At 44.1% G+C, this 17,068-nt stretch overlaps 1 protein-coding gene and 1 pseudogene across 1 annotated transcript in view; one reads left to right on the top strand and one right to left on the bottom strand.

The window, feature by feature from the left end:
- The first annotated feature begins 1,026 nt into the window (after positions 1–1,026).
- Positions 1,027–12,271, top strand: LOC139288677 (circadian-associated transcriptional repressor-like; annotated as a pseudogene).
- A 1,439-nt stretch (positions 12,272–13,710) lies between these two features.
- The window catches only part of herc1 (HECT and RLD domain containing E3 ubiquitin protein ligase family member 1), a 55,633-nt gene continuing 52,275 nt past the window's right edge, over positions 13,711–17,068 (bottom strand). The window contains exons 77-79 of the mRNA XM_070915417.1: positions 16,451–16,603; positions 15,219–15,524; positions 13,711–14,361 (exon numbers count right to left, since the gene is read on the bottom strand). Coding sequence (XP_070771518.1) covers positions 14,176–14,361; positions 15,219–15,524; positions 16,451–16,603 — 645 coding nt within the window. The 3' untranslated portion in view covers positions 13,711–14,175. The remainder of the gene's footprint in view (positions 14,362–15,218; positions 15,525–16,450; positions 16,604–17,068) is intronic.

The following is a 17,068-nucleotide window of genomic DNA, read 5'->3' as shown; positions in this document are numbered from 1 at the left end:
TAATCGCCACCTGTACTTAATGCACAAATGTGAGAATGGCATCAAACTCTACTTTATAACTAAGTATGAGTCCATGTCATTACATCCTAATTTAAAGATTGCCTTTTGTTTAATTTAATTTTAATATTATTTTGTGTGATTTTACTGTGAATATGATCTTTTATTGTGGCCTGTATGATTAGCTTACTCAGCCTCTAATAATAAACTTCCAGGAAGTCCTTGAACGCAGCATTAATTGGCCTTTTTAGCTCGTCACGTGCAGCGAGTCTCTGATCCAATGGGAGAGCTTAATTGAAGGAACACGGGCGGTGACGCGCTACAATATTTCGTCACGACGTACTCACGTGTGTACTTTTTGCCCCCCCCCCCCTTTCTTGTTTTATTTATTTTTCCACGATAACACACAGTTTGTGTGGCCCCGCTTTCTCCGTGAGACCGTGTGTGTTCCGTGAAGCGGCGGCGGCGGCGAGGAGCTCCAGAGCCGCGGAGAGGAGAGGCTTGTGCCCCGCCCCTCTCGGACACGTTGCCCGGGGAGAGGCTGCACGGGCTGCATGGGACTCCTGCCCACGCGCCTTTCCTTGCAGCCCTCCCGCCTCTGCTGGTTTCACGGTTTCAGTCCGTCAGTCGGCGTCGGTCCGTCAGCGCGTCCGCATCCGCGTCCGCGTCCGCATCCGCATCCACACACACACACACACACACACACACACACACACACACAGGGCTGCTGCTCGTCAGCCGGTGTTTCGGTTTAACGTGCGACCCTGTTCAGCAGAATGCGTCAGCTGTTGTCGTAGTTACGGCAGTTGTTGTCGTAGTTACGGCAGCTGCTGAAAAACAGCGAGAGATTTTTTTTATTTTTTTTATTTTTTTCATCAAAACACACCGAGTCCGGTTTGAGGAAACGTGTCTCACGCTGACACCCGGTCGCGTTTTTGAACGTCGCTCGTTGTTACGGAATTTGTTGAAAACCGGAAGAGAGCAAGTTGCTTTCAACAGCTGTCGTAACTACGCAACAGACGCATTCGGCGGAAAGTGGCCAGTTAACGGGGGTCACTCCTTCAACCGAAACACCGGACGGGAAACACTCGGTCCACTTCTGGTAAGTGACGGTGTGCTGCTCACACACCCGCCCTGCCTGCTCTCGTTCCTCTCAACTCACCTGACTTCATTACATTTTGTCTGGTTTTTATCACGAGGGGAGACGCCGCTGTGCGGAATTTAACAGCCGGATTTTGGAGTTGACGTTTGCGGTTCGAGACGCGGCTCTGCACCGCGCTGAACATACAGGTCAGGTTCATTTCTGTGGTTGTAAAGAAAACGTCCTCTGCTGGCTAAAACTGTAGCTGTGAAGTTCCCGCAGCGTTTTATTTAATGTTGCATATTTTGAATGTGGTTTGGTTGGTGCCTTTCAGCAGACAGGTGTGTGTGTGTGTTCGGTCCACTGTAGTCTGGTCTCTTGTATCAGCAGTGTGTGTGTGTGTGCATGTGAACTGACAGGCGACGGGAAACAGGTCCATGTGTTTGGATGTTTTTTCTTACATAATGTTGGACGACCTGCCCATTTGGACGCGGCAGAGGAGGGTTATTTAATCTACTGGCCTGTATGTTCAGTCATTTCAGAGGCGCAGGATTCAGGCTCGTGTACTGGTTATACTGGGAATTAGACCAGGTCTGTGGCTGGGATTTAAAAAAACACTGAGGTCACGAATCAAAAAGCCAACAAAAAAAGTCCATCAAGTTTTCTGCTATATTTTTCCACATTTTATTTGTTTATTGCTAAAACTGTCAGTTATATTTGCTGGTGTAAATTAGAGCTGCAGTGATTATTTGAAAATGAATCTGCAGCCATTTAAATTACTGGTTGAAGCTTTTTTTTTTTTTTTTTTAAAGCAACAATACCAACAATTCTGGTTCAAACCACTCAGACGTGAATATGTGCTGGTTTTCCATCACAGGAAACTGAATGTCTTTTGGATTCTGGACCATTTTAGGACGTCAGCTTTGGTTTTGGGGAATTGTGATGGACTTTTTTTCACAGTTTTCTGATATTTTCTAGACCAAGTGATTAATCCATTAAAGAAAATAAGTAGATTGATCTGCAGATTAATGGATAATGAAAATAATAGTGAGCTCTGTCTAAATGCTGTTTCTGAGCCTTTTTATAATTACACTAAACTACATTTTATTTATTTATTTTGTAGGTCTGCGACTAATTAATAGTTCATCACTTGTCGATTATTAAATTTATTGCTCAGTCAAGACGATGTTTGGCCGAAGCCTAAAAGCCATCTTGACACTGTATCAGCAAGAGAGAAATTTAAGACATTTGATGAGATCAAACCGGCATTTTTACTTGATAAATGTCCTGAAAAGATGAATTGATTATCAGAACAGTTGGAGACACATTTTCAGCACAGTTGAAGATATAAAGCATGAAAGAGATCAGAATCAGCAAGTTTTTGATTTATATGTAAACTCTGAGTGTACTGAGGACAGACTGTCTCTGTCTTATTCTACATGTCTCCACTTCCTGTCTCCAGGGAAGCATGAATTTAGTATGCCTGGTTCTTTCTATCAGTTTCCTAATTTGTCTGAACCTCATTATAATGAGACGCATGTGTAGAAAGTGTTTATTAGGGCTTTGAATAAGTCTTAATGTTGCAGCAGCCTCTTCATGCTTGTTGTTTAACCCCTTCAACTCTTGATTTCCCCCCTAAACGTCTTCTCGAGTTCCTTAAACTCTTAAACAAACCAACCTTTAAGTAGCTTTAAGGTTGTTGAATAGTCTTCTTTCTCTCTGACTGTCTGTCTGATTTATATTCTTTATTGACGATGTTTACACTGAGAGAAACGTTCAAACACGAGACTCCATGTTTTTAAGGCTCTTTATGGTTTTTATTTGGTGTCTTTTGTAAAGTTTGGCGTCTTTTTTTAAAATAGAAAAAATTGTGCATGTTTGACAACAGAGTAATGTGTGACTGACTTCACCGCAGTCTGTTGCCGTGCAGTCTGTTGCCGTGCAGTCTGTTGACGTGCAGTCTGTTGGCCTGGCAGGTCCGTGATGCTCTCTGCTGGCTGACAGTCCAGCTCCAACATGTCGACCTCGGACTCAGATTACTCCATTGACTGGCTCGCCAGCGATGAGGACGACTGCGACAGCCCGAAGAGATTAAGTCCTCCTCACGCGGAGGAGCTGCTAGTGCTGCCATCATCATCATCATCATCATCATCATCATCATCAGCCTCATCTTTAAGGGAATCTCCTTCAAGCCGCTTCCCCCGAGGAGCGACCCAGAGGAGGAAGAGGAGGAGGAGTTACTGCTATGACTGTAAAGATGGAGGCGGCTGTGGAGTCGATGCAGACTCTCCGGTCGACCTGCAGACCCCGGCGGTCAGTCCGGTTCAGGGATTTACGTCTGTTGATGCGCGGCAGACGCTTTCTGTGGAGCCGAAGCATCATTCAAGCAGGAAGAGGGCCCGCGACGCCGGTTTGGACGGACTCTGTGAAAAGCCTGAAGCAGACACCGAGAACGAAGTCTTCTCGCTGAAGGTGAGAGGGTTTAGTTTGTTCACGCGGTAACGCAGATGGACTTCATCTGCTGGAGCTGAGCCTTGCATTTTATTTTGATGGTTTCACCCAAAATTTAGACTTCAGATGTCTGCCATGTAAAATACTGCTAGAGGAGGTTTCAGCAGTCGTGGTGTCGAGAGAGCTTCTTTCTGTCGCTGCCGTTTGGCATCGATGTTGATTATGTGGCTAAAAGTATGTGGACAGTGGATGAGCATCAATCTGCTGCTATTAAAAGCCTCCCCTCTTCTGAAAAGTTTAATTTATGAGCAATAAAACGCACCCTCGCCCAACTTGATTCACTCTTTTTGCAGCCACAGCCTCACTTGGTCTGGTATGTTGCTAATGTTTGCAAACTCTAGACAGATATTCCCATTTAACTGTTATTATGGAGTCAGTTCTCTGACTTTATAACTCTAATTGTGCTGATGTTACTCTACGTTTAGTATTTGAAATGATCCCTTAATCGTCCCTTATGGCCACAGTGGAAAATAATATAAACCACAATATAAAAACACTCATTACAAAGTAAAAGTTCTCCAATCAAAAGTTTACTGAAGTAAAATTACAGGTTTAGCAGCAAAATATACTTAAAGTAACAAAAGTCCTTCAGAGGTTTATGTTATTATTCATGTTATCTTATTAGTATTTATGATAATTACATCACAGCCGTGTTCCAGTTGAACCAGTTCAAAGGTGTTGGATGGGGTTGAGGTTCCTCCACATTAAACAGGGAAAACCACTGAAACCACTGAAGTCCAAACGTAGCATTGGTTTGAATGTGGTGGAGGAGTTTCTCTATCAGTGAACTGAAAAACAGACTGCGACACAAAGTTAAGACACTTTAGAAACGTCCTCTTTCTGATTAAGTGTTGTCGTGGCAGCACGCTGAGTGTTAAACAGCACGCTTCATAACGCGGCTGTTAGTATTTACTGTTACACTCGAACTCAAGCTCAAACTTACGTTCAGAAACAGGAAAGTGCCACTAAAATATCTTTGTACACAAACACGCAAACAAAATGTAAACAGGGCCACACAGAGTTTCTGCAGCCGCAGTAGCTGTTGAGAACATGTTGAGAACATGTTGAGAACATGTTGAGAACATGCAGAAAACATGATGGCTCTTTCTGTCTTGGAAATCAATGACAGAAATGTAAGAAGCACAAGGAGCTGAGGGAAAGTAGCTGCGGGGCCGGTGTAAGAGGATCTGATGGGGGCCAGCGTTCATGGCGGTCTGGTGCTGCTGGGTCTCGTGCGTCTCATGTCGGAGCTGCAGAGTGATGCTCGTGGTGGTGGTGGGGGGGGGGGGGTTGTAGATTGCGATCAGCTTCTCCATTAGCTTCTGTCAGCGGTTAACGGCAGCCTCTCATTGGAGGGCCCGAGGACGTTTACCTTCAGCGTTAACTCGGAACTAATGGGAGCAAATGTGTTATCAGTCACTTCTCTGCAAATCAATACGTCAGATAAGCTGTAAATCATGTGCAGCAATACACACACACACACACACACACAGATTAAATCAAGGCCTGGGTGATTATGTAACTTTTGTAATCCTGTATTCAGTTTTAGGAAAGCAATAAGCAGCCCTGCCGTGGACGGGCTCTCTTAAGTGGCTATTAGAAACCACTCTACGTGGTGCAGCACTGATAGCATGAATGCTAACTCCGTTATCTGTTCCTCACAGTGCGTGGAGCTGCAGCGCTACATCCAGCCTCTGTCGTCCATCCTGCGGGGCCTGAGGTCAGGCAGGTACTCTGAACGTAAGTGTCTAATCCCGGCTTTCGCGGTGCCCTCCTGCCCCGCTCTGCGGCTCACAGGCAGGTTTGTTAATGGACACGTTCGGTGCAGATCACACTGCTAAAGATAAACACATCATGTCGGGATGGTTGATGGTGATTATAGAGGCGCTTCACTGGATGTTCTCAGACAGCACGTGTTCATGTAGAATATTTCTACACTTTGCTTCAGAGTGAAATGTCTCACCTTTCACCAGGAGCAGAAGTGAGCACCGCTGATCTACTGTAGTGCCAACACGTCAGAACGAAGATGGATATCAATTTCATGTCTGTGCATTAAGTATGCAGCTGGAGTCAAGACGTTGTTAGCTTAGCGTAGCATAAAGACCGGAAGCTGTTGTTCACCAAGAAACAGTAACAGCATGTCGCTCCCCGTCAAACCACAATTTGTTGTTTTTATGTCTCCGTTTGTGTACGAATGAATCAAATGAGAGACAACGTGTTAATTAGTGATCTTCAGAGGTGCAGAGAGGTGGATTTTTGAACTTTGGAGCAGAGCCAGGCTAGCTGCTTCCCCCCCTGCTTCCAGTTGTTATGCTAAGCTAGGCTAACCACGTCCTGACTCCAGCTCCGTACAGATATAAGAGTGGTCTCAATCTTTCAATCATTTAACTCTTGACAAGGAAGCAACTAAGTATGTTTACATGCTAATTCTGAATGTTAGCATGCTAACATTAGCGTTCAGCTCAGCAGACTGAGTCCAGTTTAGACCGAGTAGCCAAGTCTGACGATGGCGATTACAAGCGGCGTCTTATGTGATCCACTTAGATCCAGTTTTAATCCGTTCAATTTTCCCTCGTGGAAAACATTTTATTTTTAGTGATGTCGAGGAGCCAGTAGGCCTAAAAATACCAACAACAACAACAACAAGCTGTCCGCCCATAATATTCATCTGTGTTATCGACAGCACCTCCCTCACTGCTCCTCCCTGACGTCTGGTTTTAGTTGTAAATGTGGAAACAAAATGCCGCCTCACTGTGATTTTACAATATAACGCTCCTCTTTCCTTTGTTTCTCCCCGTGGACGCGTTCAGCTGAAGATGTGTAATATAAATGAATATCTCATTAAAGTACAGCTTTCATTAGGAAACGATTTGAGGGTTATGAGAAGCTTATTATACTAAATGACACGTATTCCTTTGATTCACTAAGTGATTCAAAAGATGTTCTTTTCTCCATCAAGACTTCCTTCATTTAGAAATAATTAAAACCGAATGTCCACGATAAAAGACTCAGGGATGCAGAGTGCCCTCTGAAAATTACAGCTGTGGAACAAAAAATAAAAGGATCAAAGGCCTCACGAGTCATTTAACCTCCTTTCAAACTAAAACTGCTTCAGAGATGAAAGACGGGATCAGAGGCGCTCGGCTGTGCGTGTAGTTTAGCGGCTGTTTGCGCTGCTTCTCCAACCGCAAGATGTTTTCACCTAGAATGTGACAAAGCTTCAGTCGACAGAGTTTCAGTTTCGAGTCGTAAACAAGACGCACCAGCAGCTCCGTGAGGCTCCGCTGCTCGATCATTAATAATTAACCACAATAAGAAGAGAAGTCACCGCAGCTTCTATCAGTGAAGCTGAAACGTTCCAGCGTGCGAATGACTTCCCCGTTCATTAACGTCTTTCAGTTGTGGTTTAATGACGTCGAGGCATCAAAGAATGAAGCTGACGACGACGTAGCAGAGGTCATGATTGGAAACATGGTCCTGTTCAGAGCTGAAGAGCCACGTGCCTCCTCCTCCTCCTCCTCCTCCTCCTCCTCCTCACAGCACATTTCTCCCTTTCTGTCCTCCTGCAGGTCTCAGCAGTTTCCAGGAGAGCGTCGCAATGGACCGCATCCAGAGAATAATGGGGGTCCTTCAGAATCCAAACATGGGGTAAAAAAAACGTTTTAATACTTTAAACGTCCAAACGCTGAAAATGTCCCGTCTTTGTCTCTTCTGTCCTGATGAGACAGAAATACTGACCTCATGTCAGTTCAACAAACAAACACCTGGCGACTGTAACTTTGCAGTCAGTGTTGGTTAGAAGATCACAGGGATCCTTTTCTCACAGAACTCCTTCAACACGTTGAAGCCTGGAGTTTGAGTCGTCCCTCCGTCAGGCGACTAATGTTTACCTCCAAACGCATCATCGAACCATCGTCTCAGAACAAAGAAACGTGCCTCTAAGTGCTGTCGTGTAAATAAATGCTTCATTTAACTGATTCCATGTCAGTAAAACATGAAATGTGTCGTTGATGTCTAATATATTCCAGCTGGGTGTCAGTTGATCAAAATAATACTTCTTTCAAAATCTAGCATGAGGAAACTTTAAGAGCTGCAGGAACCTTTTCAATAATATGGTTTTTTAATAGTTTGATTTTTGCATCTTCAAGTATGTCATACGGCCGATTTCTTATTCTGTAAAATGTGTAAACGTGAGACACGAAACTCTGCAGACTTTTATTGTTCTGCTGCTGACGAAGTCAGATAACTTTTATTTAGTACAAACATTTACACAGTCTAAAATGTTATTAATTATTAATGTTTATTCAGTCCTGATCATGTTAAAACGAAATGAAAGGCTGTTTAAAGAACGTGTCCAACATAAATAAATCTCACACTTTAATGTAGTTGGAGTCGTTGAAGCGACACATTTCACACAAACGTATATATTCGTTCCTTCCTGCGTCGTATATTATTATTATTATTATCATTATTATTACCTCCAGAAACGTCACAGACGTTCAAACAGGCTGAAACCTAAACGTTTTCCAGCCGACGTCACTTGACGACGTCTCGTTTGAGTCTTTTTGATAAACGTTAATAAAGTTTAAAACAAGCCGCTCCTGTGAAGTCGAATAAGAGTTTACACAAATTCAGCTCTTTCATTTATATATTAAATATATATTAAACACACAGACAACAAGTATCCCATAACGACACATCCATCATTATGTATTTATTTTATATTTAAACACACAAAACTACTTTCATAAATATGAATATTTTGTCGTAAAGATGGGTTTTTTTTTTTACAGTCGTTTGGACCTTTGAAAAGTTTTAATAGTTTGACAAAATAATCTCAACTCAAGGTCCACGTGTCGGCTTTTCCTGAGCTTTCAAACACATCTCATGGACTTCATCAGTGGTTGGAGTTTATCTCCGGTTGTCAGTATAAACATTTGTAAAATAAAATGACAACAATAATACATCTTAACTTTTCCAACACTGTGCAAATCTCCTATTAGTTTGTCTGATCAGCTATTTGATATTTAAGACATTATTTAAATGACATTTATTTAAATATTCACAATAGTTCATGAAAACAGAATCTTTAAACCTGCAATAACTGATTTTCTTGGAAGGAACTGAAGCTGTCAGACAAATGTACTGCAGTAAGAAGTTTCCCTCCGAGATGTGGTCGAGTAGAAGTATAAAGTAGCATAAAATGGAAATACTCAAAGTACAGAGTACCTCCGTTTTGTACTCGAGTAAATGTACTTAGTTACTTTCCATCACTTTAAACGATAAATTCAGAAATTAATTAGTTGCAGTAAAACTTTCATAAAGCTGTGATTTATTACTCTGTGTGTGTGTGTGTGTGTGTGTGTGTGTGTGTGTGTGTGTGTGTGTGTGTGTGTGTGTGTGTGTGTGTGTGTGCGTGTGTTCGTTGTCTAACTCATGGCTGTGAGCGGTGGGCGGAGCTTCGGCGGCCGCCCCGGGGCTTACTGCTCTATTTATAGTCTGTGAATGGAACGAGCCCCCCCCCCGCTGCCACGTGTGGGCTGCAGCCTGTGTGTGTGTGTGTGTGTGTGTGTGTGTGTGTGTGTGTGTGTGTGTGTGTGTGCTGCGGTCACATTTCTCATGTGGACCTGAACATGCTCTGCTTGTCTTCCTGCGTACGCGTCATGTGATGCTCGTATGTGTCCGTGTGCTCAGATCGCATCACAGACGGTTCAGGAATGTAGATTCACACAGATCAGCCCCCCCCCCACCCCCCCCTTTTATTTATTGAGTCTTTGTGCTCTTTCATGTCGTCCACCAATCAGAAGAAGCGGAGCGCCCAGTGAGCTGGCAGAGGCTTTATGAGGATTATGTAACGGCCATTGGCGAGACGTCCCTGAGCCATCTGAGCTGCAGGGCGTCTCTGACTCTGAAAACTCCTACGCTCTTCAAACGCCTCATTCACACTCCTGCAGCCACTAAAGTACATTTACTCAAGTACTGTACTTCAGTACAAAACTCAGGTACTCTATACTTGAGTGTTTCCATTTTGTGATACTTTATACTTCGACTCCACAACAAATACTTTTATCTGCACTTCATTAATATAAAATATAAACAATTATATTATATATATATATATATATATATATATAAAGACTTTGTTGATGAGATACCCAGCAGTGTATAAATGTGTGTATATATATATATATATATATATATATATATATATATATATATATATATATATAAAATGAGCTCCAGCTGCAACATTAAAGTGATGAACACTACTTTTGGTACTTTAAGTAATACTTTTGTACTTTTACTTGTAACACAGTACTTCTACACTATAGTATTACTACTTTTACTGAGGTGAAATATCTGAGGACTTCTTCCAGCAGCAACAGTCGTCACTTTGCTTTGTGGTGGAAAGAAACAAAGTACATTTACTCAAGTACAGTTCTGAAGTTCTTGTACTTTACTTGAGTATTTCTATTTTATGCTACTTAATACTTCTACATAACTACGTTTCAAAGGCAAATCTTTTTATTTGTACGTTTGTGCTGCTTATTGAATATTTGTGATGTGCTTCTGAAATATGAAGCATTGTTCACAACATCTTCGTCTTTTCTTTAAAAAGTGAAGAAACGCGACTGAGTGCAGGAAATAGATATTATTATGTTGTATTACGTCTTCAATGCAGATTCTCTTCAAGTATATTCATGAGCGAGCCACAGACTCTCTTCTACAGCCTGTTGAAGCAAATTAAACTGAATACAGTTCTGTGTTGTTACTGTTTTTAGGACGTAATCATGAACAGAAATGTCTTCATGAGTACACATGAGTACTTAAAACTAACTCCACCTCAAAAAAACTGCTTCAACTTCAACACTGATGCATCACAGAGACGTTTTTCTAAGTGCTTTTGATACTCGATCAGTAAAGCTTGTGGTATTACTGCTTTACCTTAAACTCTAGTTTACAGAACACGTCGTGGGAATCGTTGAGCTCTGATCTACGTGTTGAAAACGTTTCCTTCCTCATGAAACACTGAAAAGCATCTTAAATCCAGCTGTGTTCACGTCCACGTCCAGCTTGCGGCCTTCTTCTCTCCCGTCTTTGTTGCTGCTCTTGTCGGCGTCGTACCTCCACCTGCGGATCTGTGGAAGAGAGTGAATCCTCGAAGGATCACTGAATAACAGCTCTGTCTCTCTCTCTTCCAGCGGACGCTTCCTCAGCATCTTACTGAAAATAGAAGAAATGCTTCAGAGCTGGTTCCCTCGTATCAAACCCGACCTGACGCCGACAGACGACAGCACGCCGGCTAACAAGCGGAAGGTAAATGTTCCCATTAATCTTTGAGTTTTTGACTGCTGGAAATGTCACGATGGGCTCCGAGAACTTGTGTGTGCCATTTTATAGAAATAATGAGGAGATCAGTCAATAATGAAAAGAGGTTAATCTGCTGTTTGAGCACAGCTCAGTTCTCTGGTGGCGAGCAGAGACCAGAGTCGCATTATGTAACGGCGTCCTGGAAGAGGACAGCTGAAGGTTTTAACGTATTTTTACTGGCAGTGATTTCCTCAGTTTCATAAGAAGAGCAGAGGTCGAATAATGAGGGGAAAACCAGAGCGGCCGCACACACAAGAATGTGTCGACTCCCTGACGAATAAATCCACATTTCACCTTGAAGGAGTCGCAGAAACCTCTGCAGACCGCACGGATCGCTGCTGCTGCTGGAAGTGAAACCGGTTTCTCACAAACAGTCTTCGGAGTCAGATTCCCGCTCCTCTCGGTTTCATAGTTGTGGCTAAAAATGTCCCGTCGGTGTCAGAAATCAATGAATAGTTGTTGGATAAAGTGCTGAATCGGTTCTCAAGTCTTTCAGACGTCCTGCCGCCACACAAGAACTCGAGACCTTCACCTGCCGAGTCCCACGATCAGTGTCACAATATTTTGACTTTGAGCAACAGAGCGAGTTATAGTTTATCAGAGTTATATTTAACATGATGTCGTATTGTGTCCGCGTGTTTCCTTAGAGAAATAATAATAATATATAATAAATAATAACAGGATTAGAAGGTGGAAGAGACTTTTATTGTATGTATTTATATGCGTTACAGCTTATAGGAAAACATTTAAACTCTTTATTTATTTTCTTGTGGTGAAGTTGATGTTTTCTCTCCTGCAGCGGCTCAGCGGTGCCCCCCCTCCTCCATCCTCTGCGGTGTGTCTCAGCTCCTCAGACGTGGATCTGGCCCTCGCGGCCTCTTACTCCTCCACTCACCTCAAATGGCTTCACACGTCGCCCATCTGCTCCCTGAAAATGCCCCGATCGACGCTCGGCCGGCCCGCCGCCCCCCCTCCGCCCGCGCGCTGCAGCCGGGAGGTGACCCAGGACAACGCCGTCTCCTCCAGCACCGACGTCCGCGCGGAGCCCCCGCGCCGCATCGCCGCCGACCCTCGTCTGAGCCGGGGGCCGCTGCCCTTCAAGATCAGCTCGCCGTGTCTGGAGAGACTCCTGCAGGCCAAGGAGAGCATCATCGCCCCCCGGACCGTGGGAGGTGGAGGCTGGCTGTCGTAGCTGGCTGTCGGGGGACGCTTCATGTGAGTTATCAGAGGCTGATCTGGGGTCAGATCCGAGTGAGACGGGAGCTCGTCACTCAGGCCCCACGGAGCCCGAAGACACTAAAAGGCCTTAAAAGCATGTTTCTAAGTCTTCTGCATCTTTTTTTCTTTAATCTACAGCTGATGTGCAGCAACAGAACAAAACGACTCCTGTGCGAGGAAACGTTGGACCTCTGGGTTGTTTTTGTTTGACGGATTTGATCTTCTGGTGAGGTCAAAGGTTAAAACGACACGTTGGCAGAAGGGATCGTCGCTGAGATCTCCTGAAAACACGGACTCAATTTATGGATCTAAATCTGAATGAACTTCAGATTTTCATACCTGAACACTTTGACTGTTACTCTGTTGGATCTGCTCCTCTTTAGGTTTTGAATGATTCCTCTACCTCATGCCGACACCACGACACAGTTTAAAAGACAGCATCGCTGTCAGAAAGTCAGCACAACTGTACACTCTTACAGGAGCTGAGGAAAGCAGCCTGCGTCGGAGCTTCAGGGCTGCAGGAAATCAATATTCCAAGACTTCCTGACGTGGCACGATGTATCCAGAGTCAATGATTTCTTCTAATTAGAACTAAAAACGAACAGCACATGATGTAACGCCCACTGAATGTCACTTAAGTAATACTGAATTGACGCTACTTTAACCTCTGACTTTTCTAAATCCACAGAGAACGAAGTGATTCCTCAAAACCCAAAGCTCTCTGTTTTCATCTTTCACGCCTCCATGTGAGAGTTTCAGGCTGTGAAGAACTTCCCAGAACAGTAAATAGATTTGATCACCGCAGACTTTTATATTTTAACGTAGTTGTGAAGAGAGTGAGTCCTGGTCCTGGCAGTCCTGTGCGATCCCTCTGCTACAGCTCAGCAAGGGAAGACACACAGCGACCAGCGAGTTTCTGGCGAGAAACGCAGTAAAATTAAATATTGGATCTGTTCAGTGTGTAAGAGACGTTCCTGAAGCGCTCTGACTGGCTAAACAAGACGCTTACGTGTGAAGTCGTGTCCACAGTCTGTTTCTGCTGCGTCTTTCAGTCTCACTTGTATTTCAAACACCCGTCTGTCCCCAGGCTGCATGACGGCTTCTGTTTTCCAAACGTGACCAGAACCTGAAGAGTATTTCTGCACTTCAAGTTGATTTTCTTTCATTTTAGTGTTTGACTCTGAGCGCTGGGTGACCTACACTCACTACTGTCCCTGAACGCCTCCTGTGCGACAGACTGAGGCCTGAAGCTGCGTTCACTGCAGTCGTAGACGCTAAATTATGACGCGAGTTTCGTATCGAGACAAACTTCCTTTAACATCAGCTCTCGCCAACATGACCAGATAGTTTGACTCACTGCTTGTAGAGTTTTTCCTTTATGTACATAGTTTTTACACATTTTATTTACTCCCCCTAAAACATGGCCTTTGTGACATTTTGTACTTCTGAAATAAATGTGACGTCTGCTTTCTGAGAGGAAATGTTTGTCTCTTTTTTTCCACCACAGTTTTAAACAGCGAAGGAACAACAAGTCAGTTATGCAGCATTTATTGTTGTTTTTGTTTGCTTTGGGAAACTCGGCATAGGCAATGAAAACAATAAATATGGATATTATGCAAAACATTTTCCTAATGAAGCATTTTACACAATGTACAATATTCTTCCCCCCCACCTCTTGCTTGAATATTCTATACACATTTCCAAACAAATAAACATACCTCCATGCAGAAACCCTGAAAATGGGATGTGGAGTAATGGGAAAAATAATTAACACTAAATGCACTTCTCGTGTGGATTTTTGTGTCATTTTAAAAACTGCTAATAAACCACGAGGAGAAATGAAAATCTGTGCTGTTTGAAAGTACATAAAATGGGTTTAAAAAGTGGCCTTTCTGCTCAGGAGTTCCCTACAACTGGTGCAGCGATGACGAAGCATCTCTGTGTTTGTGGCGTTCAGGTGAGACGGTCCTACGTGTGCATGTGTGAACCGGCCCGCGTCAGTAGTCCGTGTCGGAGCCCTCGGCGTTGTCCACGTTGCGGGAGAGCATGTAGTTGTCCATGTCGATGGAGCGGCAGTTGTTGATGGCGTAGCGCAGCCGCTCAGCCATGACGGCCTGGCTGGAGTACGGAGGCAGACGCAGCTGGAAGAAACAGGTCTGAGAGGTGGGCAGGCTGTCGTACGGCTGCGGAGGAAACACACACAAACTCACTGGAACTGAGACGTACGACCGATAAACTCCGGCCTCTCAGGCCGTCCAATCACGTCAAACTTCCTTTCTCTCCACAACTCAAAGCCCATTGGTTTAAACATCAGATTGACACTGAGGATGAACTGAACTGTGCGTTAAGCTGTAGAGAGGGCCGCGCTGTGATTGGTCAGTTTCTCCTACATGTTTCTGTCGTTGAGACTGTTCAGTAAAACACGTTTAACAACGCGACCTCCATGCTGCGGATGCCCCCGTACATCAAGTATAAACCAGAGTCACATCTGGATTCACATCAGACGTTCCAATAAAATCTAAGTCGCACTACGACGTAAACAGAAACAATCATCAACTCATCGTCCATGAACGTCACACGTGTTTTACAGGAAGCTGCGTGATGCGGCTGCAGCCGACTTACAGGAACAGTTCCTCGCACTCATTGGCTTTCTGACCGAGAGTCAGAAGAGAGGATCGAAACCACTTTCACGCCTGTAAGTACAGAGCAGGAGTCGGAAGGCAATTAGCTTAGCTTAGCATAAGGACTGGAAGCACGACACCAACAAAACGACTAAAATAACACTAAAAAGGGAATATTTACTAAATCTGGCACACAGTGTTGCGTCATGTTCACTTCAGTGGTGTATTCACTGAGACTACAGATGTACAGGGCGTCCTGAGAGCCGGATGGTTCAGGCGCAGACCACGTGACCCGGCAACTCCGGACCAGGACCGATGTTGCCCGTCACGCCCTCCTTTCTCTCTGCCTCCAATAAAACAGGCAACACGACTACAGATTTAACCTCCCGCATGTAGCGCACAGATCCTGATCCACTCACCCTGTCCACCTTCATGATCTGAAACCTCTGAGAGATGTCGGCCGTGTTGGCGGGCAGCCTCGAGCGCCCGGAGACGAAGCGCATGAAGAGGACTCGCTCCTCGTTGGAGAACTCCTCCAGGGTCTGCCAGAACCACTGCACCAGGGAGTGCTGCTCGTCCACCTCCCTGTAGCGCACCACCTTCTTCAGCACGTCGCAGCAGATCTCCGGCATGCCGCACACCATCTGCTCCAGCTGCTTGGCCGTCAGCAGGGAGAGCAGCGGCACCGGCACGATCCACGACATGCCCTCACGCACCGCCGCCACCTGAGAGGAGGAGGAGGAGGAGGAGGAGGAGGAGGAGCCACATGTTTGATTAAAGGGTCACCCAAATCACAAAAAGATATGTTTTCTCTGGTTTGCAGGAATCTCAGAGACAAACACCAGAAATTAGTTTGAGGAGATCGAAGGAATGAAAAGTTAGATTTAAAAGTTTAAACAGCAAACTGTCCGTCCAGAATAATCCACAGTCCCCACTAGTTAATTATTGTTTCGTCTATTTTCTTGGTTAATTGTTTGCCTATAAAATGTCAGAAAACAGTGAAAAATATAGATTACAATTTCCTGAAGCACAAGGTGACGTCTTCAATCTGCCTTCAAAGATATTTCAATCATTAAGAAACTGGAACTGAGAAATGTTTGAACTCTGTTGATGATCAAAGTAGTTCCTGAATCATTTTCTGTTCATCGACGAATCAATAAATCCACTAATTGTTGCATCTGAAGTCCACACGGTCAACTTCATTCTACCACAGGAACAGACTGTCGACCGTCTGCAGATTATTATTATTAAATTATTGTTATTACACGTTTTGCAGGTGAAGGTCTGTGTGACCGAAAGCTCAGACAATAAAACAATAAGACAACAATTTCATGCATCTGGCAACTTCTTGCTCTGAGAGCCACAAGTAAGATTCCACTAATCTCTCAGATAATCAGATCCAACTGGTCAGTTTCCATCACAGAGGTTATTAAACGAGAAAATGTGTGCTTTTGTGATGGCAGTGAACTGACCCTTCAAACCAGCGAGCTTTCTGTAAATTAAATGTACTTGGTTCTGTCGATTTGATCTAAACAACAAGAGGAACACATGAGGCTGAAGAGCTGTTTTCAACACGACTCTCTCATATCACACTTTATAAAAGTCCTGGAACAGACGTGTACTCGTACAAACGCTCAGAGTTTGACCGCACCTGTCGGTCGATCTCGTGCAGCCGGTACTCGATGGCTCGCTCCACGTATTCCTTCCTGTTGGAGAAAGTGAGAGGGATGCTGTTTCCTCCCGGGATGATGGGCACCATCTTGCCGTCTGCACTCTGCCCGACAAAAGAATCCAGAGGAATCATCTGGAAAACAAAACAAACACAGATCAGAACAACAAAGAACTGTAACTCTGTTGTTGGTGGACTTTACTCACGAGTCCTCTGATGGAAACTGTTCCATCGTCTCATTTACAATTAAAAAGGTCCCCTGTGGAGTTTTTGTCCACTATAGAACAATGTTTTTAGTGGGTCCCTGGTTTGTTTGTATCGTGCACAAATTACTGCCATCAGTTTCAGGCTGCTCAGCTGATGAAGAGCAGGAATACTCCCAAAGGGAAGGAAGAAGAAGACTGCAAGATAGACTCTTTAAAATACTGAAAGAAAATCTGATTTGCAAATGTTTTATGAGGAAGGAAATATATTCAACATGTTTGTTGGACCTCAAAGACACAGAGAGAGAAACACTGAATGTTAACAGAAACTTTGTTCACAAGAAAAACTCTGCAGGGGCCTTTAACTTGGTGAGCGACGATGCAGACGATCTGAAAC

This window comes from Enoplosus armatus, chromosome 1 (assembly GCF_043641665.1).
Source record: "Enoplosus armatus isolate fEnoArm2 chromosome 1, fEnoArm2.hap1, whole genome shotgun sequence".
NCBI lineage: Eukaryota > Metazoa > Chordata > Actinopteri > Centrarchiformes > Enoplosidae > Enoplosus > Enoplosus armatus.
Note: the sequence above shows the minus strand (reverse complement) of the source record. Positions and strands in the feature narration are given on the sequence as shown.